The sequence below is a fragment of the Marmota monax genome, unplaced genomic scaffold, assembly GCF_021218885.2.
Source record: "Marmota monax isolate L192 unplaced genomic scaffold, Marmota_monax_Labrador192_F-V1.1 WCK01_AAM20220418_F8-fsc00083, whole genome shotgun sequence".
Lineage (NCBI taxonomy): Eukaryota > Metazoa > Chordata > Mammalia > Rodentia > Sciuridae > Marmota > Marmota monax.
Window position 1 is genome coordinate 1,904,771 of NW_026692848.1, and position 16,654 is coordinate 1,921,424.

A 16,654-nucleotide genomic window follows, 5' to 3' on the forward strand; every position below is an offset into this window, starting at 1 on the left:
TATGGAAAATATGAAAAACTGAAAAAATACATACTCAATTTTAATCTGTGGGTAGTAAGATAAGGACAGTCTTCATTTACTTCTTACCTACATTCAGTTTCTATAGTAGATGATTTCTTGGAAGAATTTTTGCTCTAAATAATTTATCATATTAATTTTTTTGAATGTGTTTTGATGGTTTTTTCTTCTTTTTTGTGTGCCTTGCAAATGGTTAGGAATGTCTACTGTTTACAAGTACTTAACTATGTCTATATTGGACCACCACATATTTTTGCTTTGTAATGATTAGAAATCAGCTTCTGTGCTAAATTCACTAGGTTTTGAGCTGTACAGTAAGCAGACCTTCTACATCTGATCGTAAGACTGATAAATAAACAAAAGACCCACAGCTCTTGCTGTATACACAGCTCGCAGTTCTCTTCTGTTTGCTAGCTCACTCCCAGCTCTTGAAAACAGAAGTGGCTGTGTATGTCATGTTGTTCTCAGTGCCAAGTGCTTTGGGCATGCTGCTGTGGACTGGCTGCTAGGAGCTGACCGGGCTTTGCCGCTCCTTTCCCGCAAGGCAGTCCTGAATCTGATGTCCGCCTAGAGTGCTGAGTGCAAGATGCAGAGCCTGGTTTGCATGCATACTGACACACTGTGCTTCCCCTGGCACAGAGCACCACCAGACTGGACAGCGACAGGGTGTCCTCCACCTCCAGCACGGCTGAACGAGGGATGGTGAAGCCTATGATCCGCGTGGATCAGCAGCAGGACTACCGCAGGCAGGAGAGCAGGTAGGGACTATTGTATGTACCCTCTAGGAGGGAAAGCATTCCTAGAGGGCTTGGAGGCAAGAGATACCAAACTATGTATAACTGCATTTTAGAATGACATTTTAAGAATGCTTTCAATTATATTTTTAAGGTATTTCCTTTCTGTGTTATTGAATTTAAAAAAAAAAAATTACCTGGTTAGTAATTGTGTCCCTCATACGCTGTAGCATTACTGAGTTGATGCAAGCTGCACCTTGAGTAATAAGGTAGCTCTTCCAGATGGCCTGCTCTGTGACAATGTGTAGAGGAAGAAGTTTTTACAGGACCTTAATATTGATAATTCTTTTATTTAGAGGAAACCAGTCATTTCACCTATTTCTAGAAGAAATCTTTAATGTTTAGAAAGATACAAAGCCAAACTGACTTTGAAGAGAATCTTGAAGCATGTCAGAGGGCCATGTGTGGCCCCTGTTTCTGATGTGGCAGACAGGTGGAGGATAAATGATTTTTCCCCATGGCTTTGTTTTTAACTGGTCTTTAGGGTAGAGAACTTCTGCTTTCTGTTTCTTTTTCTTAGGATTTTTAATGTCTCACCTTAATAAGTTGAAATTCTGTGTCCTTGTGACTTCCAGAACAGTTTACGTGTTAAACAGTAATACCAGAGCTTGTGTTGTCCAGTACCTGTTCTGAAATGTTGATGGGATCCTGTCTTGTAGAGCAGGGAGCTGCAGGTGCTCTGCCAGCCTGGAGGAAGCCAGCTGACTGTTCCCTGTCAGCCCTGTAGTAGCGGAGGCAGTTGGTGGGGAAGCAGTTGTTCAGTTTCCCATCTTCCAGCAGAGGTCACTGTGCGTTGCAAGACTTCAGTGTCCTCCGTCTGAGTGATTGCATATAATATTTTAAATGTGTTTATTAAAGTGTCTCGGATTTCATGACTGCACCAATTAAATAAGTGTTACTTGTTCCAAAGCTATGTGGTGTGAAGACAGCGAGAATAGGGTGGGAATGGAAAGAAAGGCTCATTTGCTTTCATCTTGTCTTAATATCCACAAAGCAACATGTTTACAGTTCAAACAAAACCTTGAGTCTTTGCAAACTAATGTTACCATGCAAAATATTTAGTTAAAATGTGTTCTTATAAAAAATAAATTTCTGACATACAATTAACCATCATATGGGTATTTTGATACCATATTGACACAGCACCCGTATTTATTAATGTTACACATCCTGAGCAGTCTTTCCCTCCCCAAGTGGATTCATGTCCTCACTCAAACATCCGTAAGTTGAAAACTATGACACATGTTTCTCATTCCTTTACCTATACACAACGTTTTAGTTTAAAAAATCCTTTTGTCACAATTTGTTTTTCTAATCACAGTTTAACCTTACTTTTACCAGATTTGTTAAAATTATGAAATAAATAATTGGAGGTTTATCCAGGTTCGTTTTGTGGGATATTAAAGACAAAATCCATTAAGTAACTGTCTATCTGCAGTTTAGGTGTCTGTAAATTCAGCAGTGTAAGAGAGAGGTATAGTAAAATCATTGAGAATTTAAATTATATTCTGCTTATAAGAGAATCTTTGTTTTTCTAAATTACTGAGTTAAATCCAAATGATCAAATCATAAGCTAGAAAATAAAGTTTAAAGAGCACAATTTGATGAGAAGGGGATTTACCCTTAGGAGTGTAATAACGTATGCTAACACACACGATATTCCTGTTCTCCTTGCTTACCTGGTGCTGGGGGAGGGGGAGGGTGGAGGGAGGAGATTGAGAACCCAGGCCAGGCTTCTTTTTTTTCTGGCTCTCTGTTTATTCATTCAGTGAACACACCTGTGATTCTAAATGCTTGCTTCAGCAGCTCACCACCAGCTGTCAGTCCCCACTGAAGTGTTGCTGCTGGCAGGCAGTCACCCAGGGTCTGCTAAGTAGCTCAGTTTCAGATGACCAACAGCTGCGCTGGCTTTCCATCTCACAGATACATGGTTTATTTGAGTTTGAGCTAACTTCAGGTTGATTGAAGTCAGTATTTAACTCAATGGATATTTTCCTTGCAATATAAATCACTAATCCACACAACTCAATTTTTCTTTTGTATGCACAAAGGGTAGGACACATGTTCTTTGGCTTCTGCTGTCAATTTTCTTGATTTCTCAAAGACGGGATATTTGAAAGTTCTTCTTGTCTGTTAAAATTCACTAAATGATAAAGATTTTGAAATGTTACGGAAGCTAATCACTCATCTGTGTGTGTATGTCTAGCTTTTGGTAAATATTACATATAAAGTATAGCTAGTAGCAAACTAAAGAATACTAACTTCACGGTCCTAATTACATATCTAAGAGAAAGAATATTTAAGTTAAGCATTATCCAATGGGGAAAGCAGGAGATTTAAATTGGAGTTGTGATTGTTTCCCATACATGTTTTAGAAAGTCTGTGCTTAGCAGTGGCTTTCAAGTGTGTTTTGACTGTTATCACAACCCAAGGTCATCTGATGCATCACCATTGGGTGGTGACCCACTGTTGGAAGAACTCTTACAGCAATAGAAATGTCCTTACCTTTTGAAATAACTTGATCCTGAAAACCTGGAAATAGGTAAGCATTAGCACAATGCTGGTTCTTAGAAATGCTCCAAACTCTAGTATTTTCTTTATTTTTTTTAATTAGTTCCATATTTATGTAGTGTCAGGCCAACTGATGCTAAAGTACCTTAAGAAGACAGGAGTAAGTAGATGCCTGTTTGAGGCTGTGGTACTGAGTGGCTAGGAAAACCCTAAAAGTCTTCTTCTCTGGAACCCATCAATGTAGTTTTTTTGTGGGGGGCAGGGGAGGGTACCAAGGATTGAATTCAGGGGCACTCGACCACCAAGCCACATCCCCAGCCCTATTTTGTGTTTTATTTAGAGACAGGGTCTCGCTGAGTTGCTCAGCACCTCGCTTTTGCTGAAGCTGGCTTCGAACTCGTGATCCTCCTGCCTTAGCCTCCTGAGCCACTGGGAATACAGGCATTGTGCTGCCACACCCAGCCTTGGTGCCCATTAATAGAGAAGGACAAATGATGTCCCACTTCTAGGAGGTGCTGGACTTGAGTTCCAGCTCGCCCTGGCTCAGCTTCTCTGGGTGTCTCTTGTGTCTTTTCACTGTCACCTGAGCCATAGTGTAGCATGTGCAGGGCACCTGATCCCTGTCCCAGACAGGAGTGCTTATTGGCAATACAGGATCGTGTATTAGAGCTGCTCGGGCATGGTAGTCTGTACTCAGAAGAGCTGGTATTCTGTGGGAGGGGTGCTGAAAAGATCGTTCCCCATCTGTTTGCCTCAGTGTCTGAATGGATCACCTATGAGGCAAGGGCTAACTGTTTTTTATTTCCCATTTGAAAGTCATGTGAGACTTAAAGTAGTTGTTGAGATCCACGCAGGCGGCCAGTGGTGTTGGTAGATGTGTGACCACATTTTAACTTCCCTTCTTAGAACTCAGGATGCTGCTGGGCCAGAACTGATGCTGCCTGCCAGCATCGAATTCAGGGAAAGTGGTGAGTATTTTCAGATTCTGCTGTTAGTGCATTATTTCTTGTTTGTTTTTTTCCCATATGACTTTTACGTTGTTGTTTTCTATCTTATAATCTTTTTACAGCTGAAGACTCCTTTTTATCTGCCATTATCAATTACACGAATAGCTCTACAGTACATTTTAAGTTGTCCCCCACTTATGTGCTGTACATGGCATGTCGGCACGTACTGTCCAGCCAGCACAGGCCCGATGTCAGTCCCACGGAGCGCACGCACAAGGTCATCGCTGTGGTCAACAAGATGGTGAGCATGATGGAAGGGGTCATTCAGGTGAGTGCGGCAGGAGGCCTGCCAATTGTGGAGTTGGCCAGGGAAGGCAGGTCCTTTAGCACTTCCGGCCTGCTGCATGTTTGACTGTCCCAAGGCTGCTCTTTCTAAATAAGTTATAGTAAGAACGTAGAAAACGTGTACCTTAAGATGTTCAGAGGAAATGTAGACCTTTATCTCTTTCTTCCCTATGTACTTTAGAATAAATGAAGATGAAACTGTGTGTGATGACACACTGATCATGGGAAAGACCTCGCAATTGCCACAGTGGTTGTGAGCAAGTGTTGCGACTATTGTGCATTTTTGTAGCATTTTCCTTAAATGATTATTGAAGTGTAATTTACATGTTTAAAAACAGCTGCCTTTTTTGATCTGAACAGGTCAGTAGCATTTAGTGCATTCACAGTGTTGTGTAACCCCCCTGTCCTAAACACTCTATCACCGGCTCCTGCCTGCTGCTCCTGGTAGCCACCGCCTTAGTGTGCCATGGGCAGGCCGGCACTGCTCCCTGGGTGTGTCCACTGTGCTTTTATGGGAGTGGTCTGTTTCTGACCACATGCATAGAAGAGTGCTGGGCATCAGAACAGATTTCTCACTGAGAATGAAATTCTTTCATGAACCTATCTTGAAAGTCTCAGGACAGGAGGATGCATTCTGTTGGTGGAATGGCTTGGTTCCTCTAACTATTCTCTATCTATGGTTGATTAAATTGGGATAGCAGATATTTATTTGAAGATTCAATCTTTAAGGACCTTAGCAGTAGATTCACAGGTTTCAAGTTTCTTACTCAGGAATAAAACACTAGTAATATGATGTTAAATGATATGGGTAGATGGTTTGGTTGTTTTCCTCCTAGCAAGACCATTTGGGGGAAACCAAGATTACCTTTTAATTCCCTCAGAATTGTTTTTAAAAGCCAAAAATTTTAAGAAAATGTTTCCTTCGCATGCATGATGTAAATTTGGTGGGGTTATGATTCTCTTAAGCTAAGAAATAGATAAAAAGAAAGGACATTTTATTTGGATACCTTTTTGTGACTCTAGTATCATCATTTATAGGCAAGCATGAGTTTCCTTTTCAGTTGAGGCACTGGCTGTCTCCCTTCATGTTTGAACTTGAAAAGCACACCTCGGAGTGAAGCCAGCCACAGACTGCCCTTAGTAGATGTGTCCTTGCCAGTGTCCACTAGTCAGGGCAGTCACTGCTGTTAGGACAGGGCTTTTAAGCTTCAAATTAGTGGACTATGGCAATGAATAATTTAAATTCTGCTTCCAAAATCCCGTTTATTTCCCTTAGCATAGGTACAGTGTAAGTTCTTCAAGCAGTTTTAAATTCTCAGCTTTTGCTTTGATGTTTGTACTAGTCTTTGCTGTCTCTCTCATTTCTACTAGTTAATTCTGGAATGGACACTCAGTGTCATTGAAAGATGTTTGCCTGTCTTTTAAAGAGATCAGTATGTTTGTGTGTGTTTTATTGTGACATCATCTTTATAGATAAACGATAAAATTCATTTAGTTACTGTGCCAATTTTAAGAACATGAAACTAATCCTTTATGTCATATACTTCCAAAGCTGCTTCAGAATCATAAATGAAATGTAATTGGGAATAACATAACTGAATGTTGTACCTTCATGTCGTACCTTCATGTTAGTGTTTTGATTTTTTTTTTTTAAACTGTCATGATTGTTTACACGTTTCTTTCTCTTGTTCTGCTGATTTCCCCGTCTGTTTTTCGCCAGGAGGTAGACCAGGTTGATCAGGTAGGAAACACTGCTGGGAGCTGCTCCTAGCTGCGTTGGCTTAGCTGAGTTTCTCATGCTGCTTCCATGTCCAGTATGACACTACAGCACCTGGACTGAAAGTTCATAACCCTCATCCAGCAACTGAACACGCAGTACTAAAACCCTTTTGACTGTGCAACTTTTATCAGCATTTCATAATTTCTGCTTAATGCACTTCAGTGTGGATATGAGATGACCAGAGTTCTGTTTCTTCTCCTTATTATTTGTCTTTGGTTCCTATTCTTTGACTCTCATCTGAGGTTGCCTGGCCTGCACATGTGGTCGGGAGAGGATGCGATAGATCAGTACTGGATACTGAGTCACATGGTGTCCGTGCCAGTGACTACAAGTATCAGGGTGGCTGTGGGTAACCGTGGATACATCTGTGTATACTGCACAGATTACCAGATAAGGCACAATCTACAATTTGGTGTTTTATTACTTGATATCTGCATTTCTCCACTGATTGCATAAATCGAAGCTAATTAGACCCTGGTCTGTATACATGGGTCCTAGGAAGCAATTGCAGTGGCTGTTGCTTCCCATTGTACACATCCAAATTCCTCTGCAAGTATCTGGTATCTGTGGTCAATTCCTGGGTGAAAATGGAAGGTACTGGTCTGTCTTTGCAGCTTTTCGGAGCATTCCTGTCTGTTGCTGTCACTGTGGTTTGTGCCACATAGCTGATGGAAATATGTTCTGCCCGCAGAAGCAGAAGAACATCGCAGGGGCACTTGCCTTCTGGATGGCCAACGCATCTGAGCTGCTCAACTTCATCAAGCAGGACCGAGACCTTAGTCGGATCACTCTCGATGCCCAGGACGTTCTAGCACACCTGGTTCAGATGGCATTTAAGTAAGGAGCACATTTTTGAGGATGATACCATTCTGTGAAGAATTGAATCGTATCTTTTCTTGTTCAGTTTCCAAAGCGAGTATTGGTGTTTTATTTACCTTAAGTGAAGATGGTGCTAAGGAGCATAAGCCAGAGGTGTTGGTTAAGAGTCTTGGATTCAGTGAGCTCTGCTTCAGGAATCCTGAGAGTAGTGACACTCTTGGTTTTGCGAATGGAAAATGTTTCTAAAAGAGTACAGGTTGTTTCCCCTGTGGTAGCATGTCTGGCCGTGCCGAAGCATCGTGCTGAGATGATTGAGCTTGTCTAATGCTTTCAGATACCTGGTCCACTGTCTTCAGTCAGAACTGAATAACTACATGCCCGCCTTTCTGGATGATCCTGAAGAGAACAGTCTGCAAAGACCAAAAATAGGTTAGGCTCTCCCGTGATCCCTCCCTTTTTTCCCTTCACATTTAGCTCTACCTTCATGCTTAAAATATGTAAGTGTGTGTTTTTGAGTAAATGAGATGTCTTATTGAATTTGGCAGTCTTTAAATAATAACTCCTAACCACCGTCTGTTTTGTTTATGAATGTCCCTTTTGGGTATGTCATACTAGCCATACTTTCTAAGTTTTCTGAGTGAACCTGTTGGCTAAAGAGTGATTAGTTAATAATAATATGTAGTTTAAGACCATGCCACTGTTTCCTATTTGAAAGAGATTGGTATTTTAAAGTGAGTCAACACAGTTACTTCCATAGCTGCCATATCCAGGTTTGGTGTGGTTCAGAAGGTTCTGGGGGGACGTTTGGCTCATTTTCATTCTGTGTCTTGGACAGATGATGTGCTGCACACACTCACGGGAGCCATGTCCTTGCTGCGGCGCTGCAGAGTCAATGCTGCCCTGACTATCCAGCTTTTCTCTCAGCTGTTCCACTTCATCAATATGTGGCTGTTCAACAGATTGGTGACAGACCCGGATTCAGGGCTGTGCTCCCACTACTGGGGAGCAATTATCCGCCAGCAGTTGGGACATATCGAAGCCTGGGCAGAGAAGCAGGGGCTAGAACTGGCTGCGGACTGTCACTTGAGCAGGATCGTGCAGGTGTGTGTGGTTCCTGTCCCAGGGTAATGCATTTTATGACAAGTGTGTCAGATATTATGATGTACAAGAACTTGGATCCAGTAGAACTCAGAACCTTCCTTTTGTTGGGTTTTCTCATATACCAATAGTGAAACAGTGAGGTGCTAGCACCTGTCTGCTCTGACAAGGCACCACAAACTGGGTAGCTCAATGGAAGTTTGTGGTCTTCCAGTTCTTCAGGCCAGAGTTGAAATATGTTGGCAGGGTTGCCTCCTTCAGAGGCTACAAGGGAGGATGTGTTCCAGATTTCCCCAGCCTCGGGTGGTTTCCAGACAACCTGCCTTCGAGACACATCCTCCCAGGTCTGCCTTCGGCTTCACACAGCTTTCTCCTTGTGTGCATGCCTGTCCAAGTGTGCAGTTGTAAAAGGATTCCAGTCACATGACCCCCCAGCCTCATTTTCACCTGTTATCTCTGTAAAGACCACATCTAAATAAGGCTACGTTCTGAGGTGCTAGGGGTTAGGCCTCTAAAAATTGGAATTTTGAGGGACACAGTGCAACCTGTAACAAGTGGTTAACCGGTAGAGTATTGAGACCAGTGAAATGTATTTCAGAAAGCTTCATAGTGAAAGATAAATTCCAATTTTAAAATGCACAAGCCATATCATGCCTTGACTCGCTCTGAGGAAATTGTTTATATCAAAGAATAGGCACTGTGTTTTGTATTTAAGGAAATAAGGAAATGAGTTATCTGTAGCCTCAAGACCTATAATTTTTTTTTTTTTTTTTAAATCAGGAAATAAACCCAGGGGTGCTTAAACACCGAACCACTCCCCAGTCCTTTTTATTTTTTGAGACAGGGTCTCACTAAGTTGTTTGGGGCCTCACTAAGTTGCTGAGGCTGGCATTGAACTTGGAATCCTCCTTCCTCAGCCTTCTGAGTTGCTGGGATTACAGGTATGCACCACTGCACCTGGCTCCAAGGGAATTTTGAAATGTGTTATGAACATTAATAATTGAATCTGATTATGTATGTATGATAGTAAAATCCAGAAGGCATCTAGATCCAGAAGGCTAGGCAGGAGGATTGCGAGTTCAATAACAGCCTTAGCAAGGGTGAGGCACTAAGCAACTTAGTGAGACCCTGTCTCTAAATAAAATAAAAAATTGAGCTGGGGTTGTGGCTCAGTGGTTGAGTGGCCCTTAGTTCAGTCCCTGGCACCCCCCACCTCCCAAAAAAGGAAGACATTCTTAGTTTAATATATTAGTTGATATCAACAAGTGTGTTTGTGTGTTTTTTCCTAAATTTTGAAATTATATAAGCAAGTTATTGGCTTTATAAATATTACATAAAAGATTATTATTTTTTCTGCTTCTGGGGATTTGAACAGGGCCTTGTGCTGTACCGATAAGCTACATTCCTAGACCCAGAGAATTTTTTTTTTTTTTTAATTTTTAATTTTTTATTGTGGGTTGTTCAAAACATTACAAATTTCCAGAGAATATTTTTGAAATAAATTTGTGATATTCATTTATTCTTTTAATTAGGCAACTACTTTGCTTACCATGGACAAGTATGCACCTGATGACATTCCAAATATAAACAGCACCTGCTTTAAGTTAAATTCACTGCAGCTTCAAGCCTTACTACAAAATTATCACTGTGCACCTGATGAGCCTTTTATCCCCACGGTAAGTGAGTGTTACATTGCGACCAAGTGTGAGTGTGTTTGCGAAGGGAAAATTTGAGGAGAAAAAAGGAACACCTACTTCACGATTTATTTAGTACATTAGTTTACTTAAAATCCATTTTATAGTTATCTGAGACAGTTCAATGCTAGGAGCAGAAACTGCACAAGTATTTTAAGCAGAAAAAAAAAAAAAACCACAAAACTATTAATCTGGAAGAGGCTGAGCCAGGCAAGCCTGCTGCTTGCTGGAAGGAATGGGGACCAAGAGCCCAGACCACAGAGTCTGCTCCGATGGCTCTTTACTCAGAGGCAGCTGCTCAGACAGCGCACCTGAGCCCTGAGGATGGAGTGGGTGGCTATGTGAGCCACCCTTCAGTGTTGCTTTGTGCCAGGAGGAGGCAGGAAACAGCCAACACTTGAAGCTACACAGACAGCAGTGCCACCTGCCAGTAGAGCATGTCATTGTCATGTTAGGGAGTGCCAGCTCCAGTGAGGAAGTGTGGACTCTGGTTCCACAACAGCCTGCGTGAGTGCACCAGTGTAAGTGGCATGAGAGGGCGTGTGCAGAGGACACTCAAGATGCCTCCCATCTGCATGAGAGGGATGGACATCACCATTCTGGTGTGGATGTGCTGGAGGCCCGCCCCTGTAGGGAGGCAGGCAGGATGGGGACTGGTATTAGTGTCTGGAGTGGGAGTAGCAGGGTGCTGGGCTGGGTCTTCATTGGTTGGACTGTGCATTAGGACTGACGTTTCTTTTGTGCATCACGTGCCGTAATGTGTTTAAGATGGAAGTCACGCGTGAGACTCTAATTCAAAAACACCCTCTATTGATGTATTTCCAAAGTGGGAAATTTACTGGGTCGATAACTTATTCATTTTTTTACTTTAACGTATAAGCTTTAATATTTAAGTGGTGAAAATGTTTAAGAGTGAAAAAGTGAAGAGCACCACACTCTGCTCTTTTGGGCGTGGAGGGCTTATGACACAGCTGTTAGTATTTAATATGTAAGCTTTTTACTGTGTTTTCTTTTTTTGTTCTGGGGATTGACTCCAGGGGCACTTAACCATGAAGCCACATTCCTGGTCCTTTTGTTGTTTATTTTGGGGGAAGGCCTTGCTAAGTTGCTAAGGCTAATCTTAAACTTGTGGTCCTCCTGCCTCAGCCTCCCCAGTCACTGGGATTACAGGTGTGCACTGCCACATCCAGTCTTCTCACTCCTAAATATTTTCACATTAAATATTCAACAAGAATATGATGATTAACGACTGAAACATAAAGCTATTTAAGAACTGTGCACAGATATAACTATTTGGAAAAGAGGAATAGCATTTTCTTGTGTTGAGCAGCTTCTTCCTATGTGCAGCCATAAGTAGCTGAGGATTAGTGGCATCTTGGTCCCTATTTAAAACATGAGCAGCTGGCCTGTGAGTTGTCACTTCTCAAAGCCAGCTAGTGAGCATGGATGAGCTAGAGAGCCTGCTCTGTCTCCAGAGCCCCGTGCCCATGTAGGTGTGTCTGGGAGGTGGTGAGCCATTGTGATCACTTGGCTTCTGAGTGTTGCTAGTCACACACTTCAGGTGTTGAGCATCTTCTGTGACCTAGTGCTCTTTTCTGACAGGATCTCATAGACAACGTGGTGGCTGTGGCTGAGAACACAGCGGATGAGCTAGCCCGGAGCGATGGGAGGGATGTACAGTTGGAGGAGGATCCTGACTTGCAGCTGCCTTTCCTCTTGCCAGAAGATGGCTATTCTTGTGACGTTGTCAGAAACATTCCAAATGGTTTACAGGAGTTTTTAGACCCTCTGTGCCAGAGAGGTAAGTGCTGCTTACCCAGTGGATCCTGAGCTGTGGCCCAGGAGGAAGCGAGCTTCTCTTTCACTGTCTCCTGAGGACTCTGCCTGGACTTTAGAAGTGTTTCATGGTGACGTGAGGTCAGATGTGTTCGTTCGCATGACTGTGGGTATGTGGTGGCCCTGCAGAAAGCATCTGTCCTGCCCACCTGGTGAAGTGATGTTGCTGCCAGCCCAGTAGAGCAGGGGAGAGTAGCACCAACCAGCCAGCTCCACCCAACCCTGCCACATGTGCTCTTGGGGCAGTTTGCCCCTTGCCTCAGGTTCTCACCTGTAAAATGGACTAAGAGGTCTCTGAGGACTGGGTCGGTTGCCAGGAGGCCAGGGCTGCCTCAGTGCCGAGCACCCTGCCACTGCTGCAGGGCTGCCCTGCCAGGCCAGTGAGGGCCAGCCTCCAGCATGCTGTGCACGACACACTGCTCTGTGGGGCATGGAGGGGCTTGTGACATAGCCGTCAAGAGTCCACCTCAGGCCTTCCTAGATTGTCACATGACCCTGTCTACATAGTCTTGCTTTTGTTTATTGATAGAAAGAATAGCCATCTTCTGGCAAGAGGAAAGGCAGCTGCAAGTCAGGATCTTCCTCAAACTCTACATCCCTCCCATCGCTCACTGTTGCTGTGAAGTATGAGCTTCTGAATCAGACTAAATTTTGATTCTATTCTGCTACTTTTGGGGAAAGTAGAGAAAAGCTCTGATGAGTAGAAAAATAGATGCAAAATGTAGGGATTTATTTAAACAAGGAGTAACAGCAAGATGAAGTTAAGTGTCATGTCCATGGGCCCATGATGGATAAATTCAGTGAATATGATTTTTAACTTCAGTGAATGTTTCATTTACCACATAAATTTGTTTTTCTGTCTTCAAAGGTATCTCAAAGTTTTGGTAGTTTAAAAAAGTTCATGTTAGAAAGACTGCCACTTCCCATGAGTGTTATTTACATGGTATGAGTATTGTGGCCCTTCCAACATGCCGAGTGCATGGAGAAGAGCAGAGGACCAGGTGGGGTGGCCTGGATGTGAAGGCGTATGCCAGGAGAGCCCTTAGTCCTGGTTTAGGGTACACCTGTGGCCCAGTGCTGGCTGTAATGCAGCAAGAGGCCCGCCAAGTCCCCCTGAAGTGCACCTGACCTGGCCCAGAACTCTAGGCACATGGGAAGCCTGTGGAAGTGTGGCCCTCGCCACAGAGTAGGGAACCAGGGGCAGCAGGCATTCAACTACAACAGGGCTGCCTGGAGGGGTCCTGTGCGCATCTCTCAACAAGTCAAAACCCACAGCCAGCTTTATTCTTACATGCTCCACAGTCACCTGTGCTGATCATGTGTGGTCTCTGTCATCCTCCTGCCCAGGCCTCCCCTTCTGCTCAGTCTGCCCTGTTGCCAGCAGCTCTTTTATGTTTTGCACTTCTGGGGATTGCACCCAGTGCTCTACCATGAAGCTACATTCCCAGCCCTTTCTATTTACTTTTCTAATTACTTTGGTACTGAGGATTGAACCCAGATGGGCACTTAACCACTGAATCACATCCCTAGCCCTTTTTCATTTCGAGACAGGTTCTCACTCAATTGCCAAGGCTATCCTTTGATCTTCCTGCCTTGTCCTTCCCAGCCACTGGGATGATAGGCATGGCCATTGCGCCCTGCCCCTTTCTGTTTTATGAGTCAGGTTCCCATTCAGTTGCTGAGCCTGGCCTTGGACTTGTGATCCTCCTGCTTCCGCCTCCCCAGTTGCTGTGGTTACAGTCATGGCCACTGCACCTGGCTCATCAGCTCTTTTAAAACCAGCGTGTGTTTATGGCCCTCACACTTGGCAGCCTTCCCAAGAGTGACTCTTCTGTATTTCTTCAGTTGCTCTACACTTCCACTGTACTTGAAGGGGGCCATGCTCCCAGAGGTTCCTCCTGCACAGCTGGGCACGGAGCTGATGCTCAGGTTACTGGTCCACATGAGGGTGATCTGGAGCAAGGCCCAGCTGCTTCATGGCTTCTACCCATGCCCGCAGAGCTGCTGCAGGGAGACCAGCTTACTGATGTTTTAAGAGTGAAAAATAGTGAGGAGGTGAGCCAGGTCTGCTGCATGGGCAGATGCCCACATCTGTGCCATTCTCTGGCCCTGTCATTCTTCCTCTCCTCTGCTGAGTGAAAAACCTGATATACATTTTCGTCTGTTAACATTCTGAATGCCACTGAGAGTCTCCTAGTCTGCAGTAAACAGTTCTACAAGGAATTTATGACCTGATAATTAATTTCTTTCAGAAGTAATAAAAAAGTCATTTGGGGATCCAGAGGAAAGAAAGACCCAATTTCACTTTGCTGCTGAAATCCTGTTGGATCAAAACCAGTATATAATTAAGTATCTGATAATCAGATTTGTAGAGAATGAAGGAGCAGAGAGGAGTCGGCCCTGTGAGATGCCATGCTTGGGTAGTGTCTGGCTTGCTGGCAGGGCCACCTGTTCTGAGAGCTGGGCTTTTCCCTGTCCTAACACACCTGTGTCCTCCTAGGGTTTTGCAGGCTGATTCCTCATGTGCGCTCACCAGGTACTTGGACAATACATTTTGAAGGTGCAGATTATGAGAGCCACTTTCTGCGTGAGAACACAGAACTGGCAAGTAGTCTGAGGGTGTTGGATGGGCCTGTACTGACTTGAAGATATGATGTGGATGTGTTCCTTGCTTGCACTGAACTCTGTTGTGATGGGAAACATTTCATGGCCCTCTTAAAATACCAATTTGATTCAGACATCCTAAAACCATGATTTATAAAGATAACATGCATTTATATATACATACATTTCCCTGGGCCGCATCTATCTTACACTTTCGTCTATTAACAAATTGTGCTGTTTAAAGAATACTGAAGTTCAGAATTATGCCAGCCTTAATGTTAATGCATATTTTAAAAATGTAGTAAAATGGTGTTCTTAACAGAGTTTATTAGAAAAATATTTTTCCTTGGCAAAAAATATTTTATTCTTTTCTAGTCAGTTCTACCTTTTCTTAAATGTACATCAGGTTTTTCACTAATATTTTGCATCTTTTGAAATAGTAAAGAGCTTCTACATCTTAAGGGAAATTTCTCCTTTGCTTTGTACACAAAGTTTTAAACAAAAAGATGCTCATTTGTATATTTAATTCAGAGCAATTTATTTTGGCTCTTCTAGCATACCTTAAATTTGAGTAGCAGAGCCATCTCCAAAAATTGATTGATTGCTCTATTAGACCAAATGTGTAATCACATTTAACTACTGATAAACCATCGCTGATTATTGTTTGCCAAATTCATAGTTACAGCATCCACTTCTGACTACCAGATTTTTATAGGAAAACAAGTACTTTCCTAGAAGGAATCCCCAGTTCTTCACCTTCTAATTCTTAGATTCTTTAGGAGATTTCAAGTCTTGATTTTTTTTTTTAAATTCCTTTATCACCTGATTTTATTTTTTTCCTTCAAAATGTTTTCTCTCAGGCTTGCTGTTGTCCCATAACTAAGTGGCCCACGCATGGCCACGCTGCTGCACGTGGCCTGGGTTTTGCTGCCTAGCTTCTGTGGCCTGTGTGCTGCTGGTGTGTCTCAGGTTTTGTCCCTACTTTGGGATGAGGCGTGGCATGTATAGGACACGTGGCTTTGGACGGCTTCTCTTTCCAGTTTGATGAATCAGTTCAAGCCTGGCCTTGTGCTTCGACTCACCCCTCTGGGTAGACCTCCCCACCACCACCACCCCCCGCCCCCGCTGGGCTTCTGGCAGGGACTCTGAACGCCACTACACAACTCCTGCAGCCACTTTCTTTTCCATTTAAAATAAAATGATGTTTCATTTTCCCAAGAGACTAAAATATTAGGTTGTCTTTGGTATAGCTGGGTTTTGCTATCCTCGTTACAGACCATATGAAATATGTTCAAATTTCTTCTTTGAACTCCCGCTCCCCCAAAAAGAACCTGGAGGGGAAGGTGAAGACGGGATTTCTGTCATAGGGGAAGGTTTTCTAACATGAGAGCAGTGGAAATTCATCTTTGTTTTTATTAATTAAGTTCTTAAAAGAACATTTAAATAGTACTATTGTCAGTCCTCTCCATGCTCAAGAGCGCCAGTATTCAGTTCTGCAGGTCACTGTGTGAGGCTGAGGTGGTGGGTCTTCCTCTCCTTTTCCTCATAAAGTGAGCCTTTGTTTTCCTCCTTCAGGCCCAACCTTTGAGGAAAGAGCCTGAAATAATCACTGTGACCCTAAAGAAGCAGAATGGAATGGGCCTCAGCATCGTGGCAGCAAAGGTAGGGGAGTGAGCCTGACAGCACCCCGCCCCGTCTGGGGCAGGAGCTGCAGCCTGAATGAGCCCCTGTGCTGGCTGATGACTGTGGGGTGACTCTTGCTCTGAGAATGTGGCTTGGTGGGTGGTGCCCATGAAGGCAGTGAGAAAGTGTGGGCCCAGGAGAAGCCTGCACAGGTCTACCGCCTCCTCACAGCGGGTGTTGGCGTCTGAGAGCTACTGAGGACCTGCCTCGCAGGTGTTCCCTTGCAGAGGTGGATTGGGGTTCAGGAGACCTCGGCTCATCACTCTCCTCTCAGGTGTTTCCTGCTGGGCTGCCCCCCAGGGCTCTTGGGATCTGAGTTCTGGCACCCACTAATCTGGCAAGACATCGACAGCCACACATTCTCTTTCAGTTAAACAATTGGAATTACTACTCATAGTCTTTTCCACTGTGGATGTTTAAGTCTGGTTTGTGTGTCCTGAACTGTGGTGGGTTCATAGACGCTTTTAGAGGAACAAACATGATTGTTAAAGCTAATATTCAATAACAGTTCAGTGAATTCTGCTA

At 43.6% G+C, this 16,654-nt stretch overlaps 1 protein-coding gene across 21 annotated transcripts in view; it reads left to right on the plus strand.

The window, feature by feature from the left end:
- Afdn (afadin, adherens junction formation factor) overlaps positions 1-16,654 on the plus strand; it is a 126,869-nt gene that overhangs the window by 72,900 nt on the left and 37,315 nt on the right. For 14 of the 21 annotated variants that reach the window (XM_058580893.1, XM_058580896.1, XM_058580891.1 and 11 more), the window contains 11 exons: positions 658-776; positions 4,230-4,291; positions 4,393-4,598; positions 6,336-6,356; positions 7,087-7,232; positions 7,549-7,643; positions 8,050-8,315; positions 9,845-9,988; positions 11,609-11,807; positions 14,343-14,446; positions 16,022-16,108. In XM_058580893.1, coding sequence (XP_058436876.1) covers positions 658-776; positions 4,230-4,291; positions 4,393-4,598; positions 6,336-6,356; positions 7,087-7,232; positions 7,549-7,643; positions 8,050-8,315; positions 9,845-9,988; positions 11,609-11,807; positions 14,343-14,446; positions 16,022-16,108 — 1,449 coding nt within the window. The remainder of the gene's footprint in view (positions 1-657; positions 777-4,229; positions 4,292-4,392; positions 4,599-6,335; positions 6,357-7,086; positions 7,233-7,548; positions 7,644-8,049; positions 8,316-9,844; positions 9,989-11,608; positions 11,808-14,342; positions 14,447-16,021; positions 16,109-16,654) is intronic. The other 7 variants (XM_058580897.1, XM_058580905.1, XM_058580908.1 and 4 more) reach the window with 1 other exon arrangement.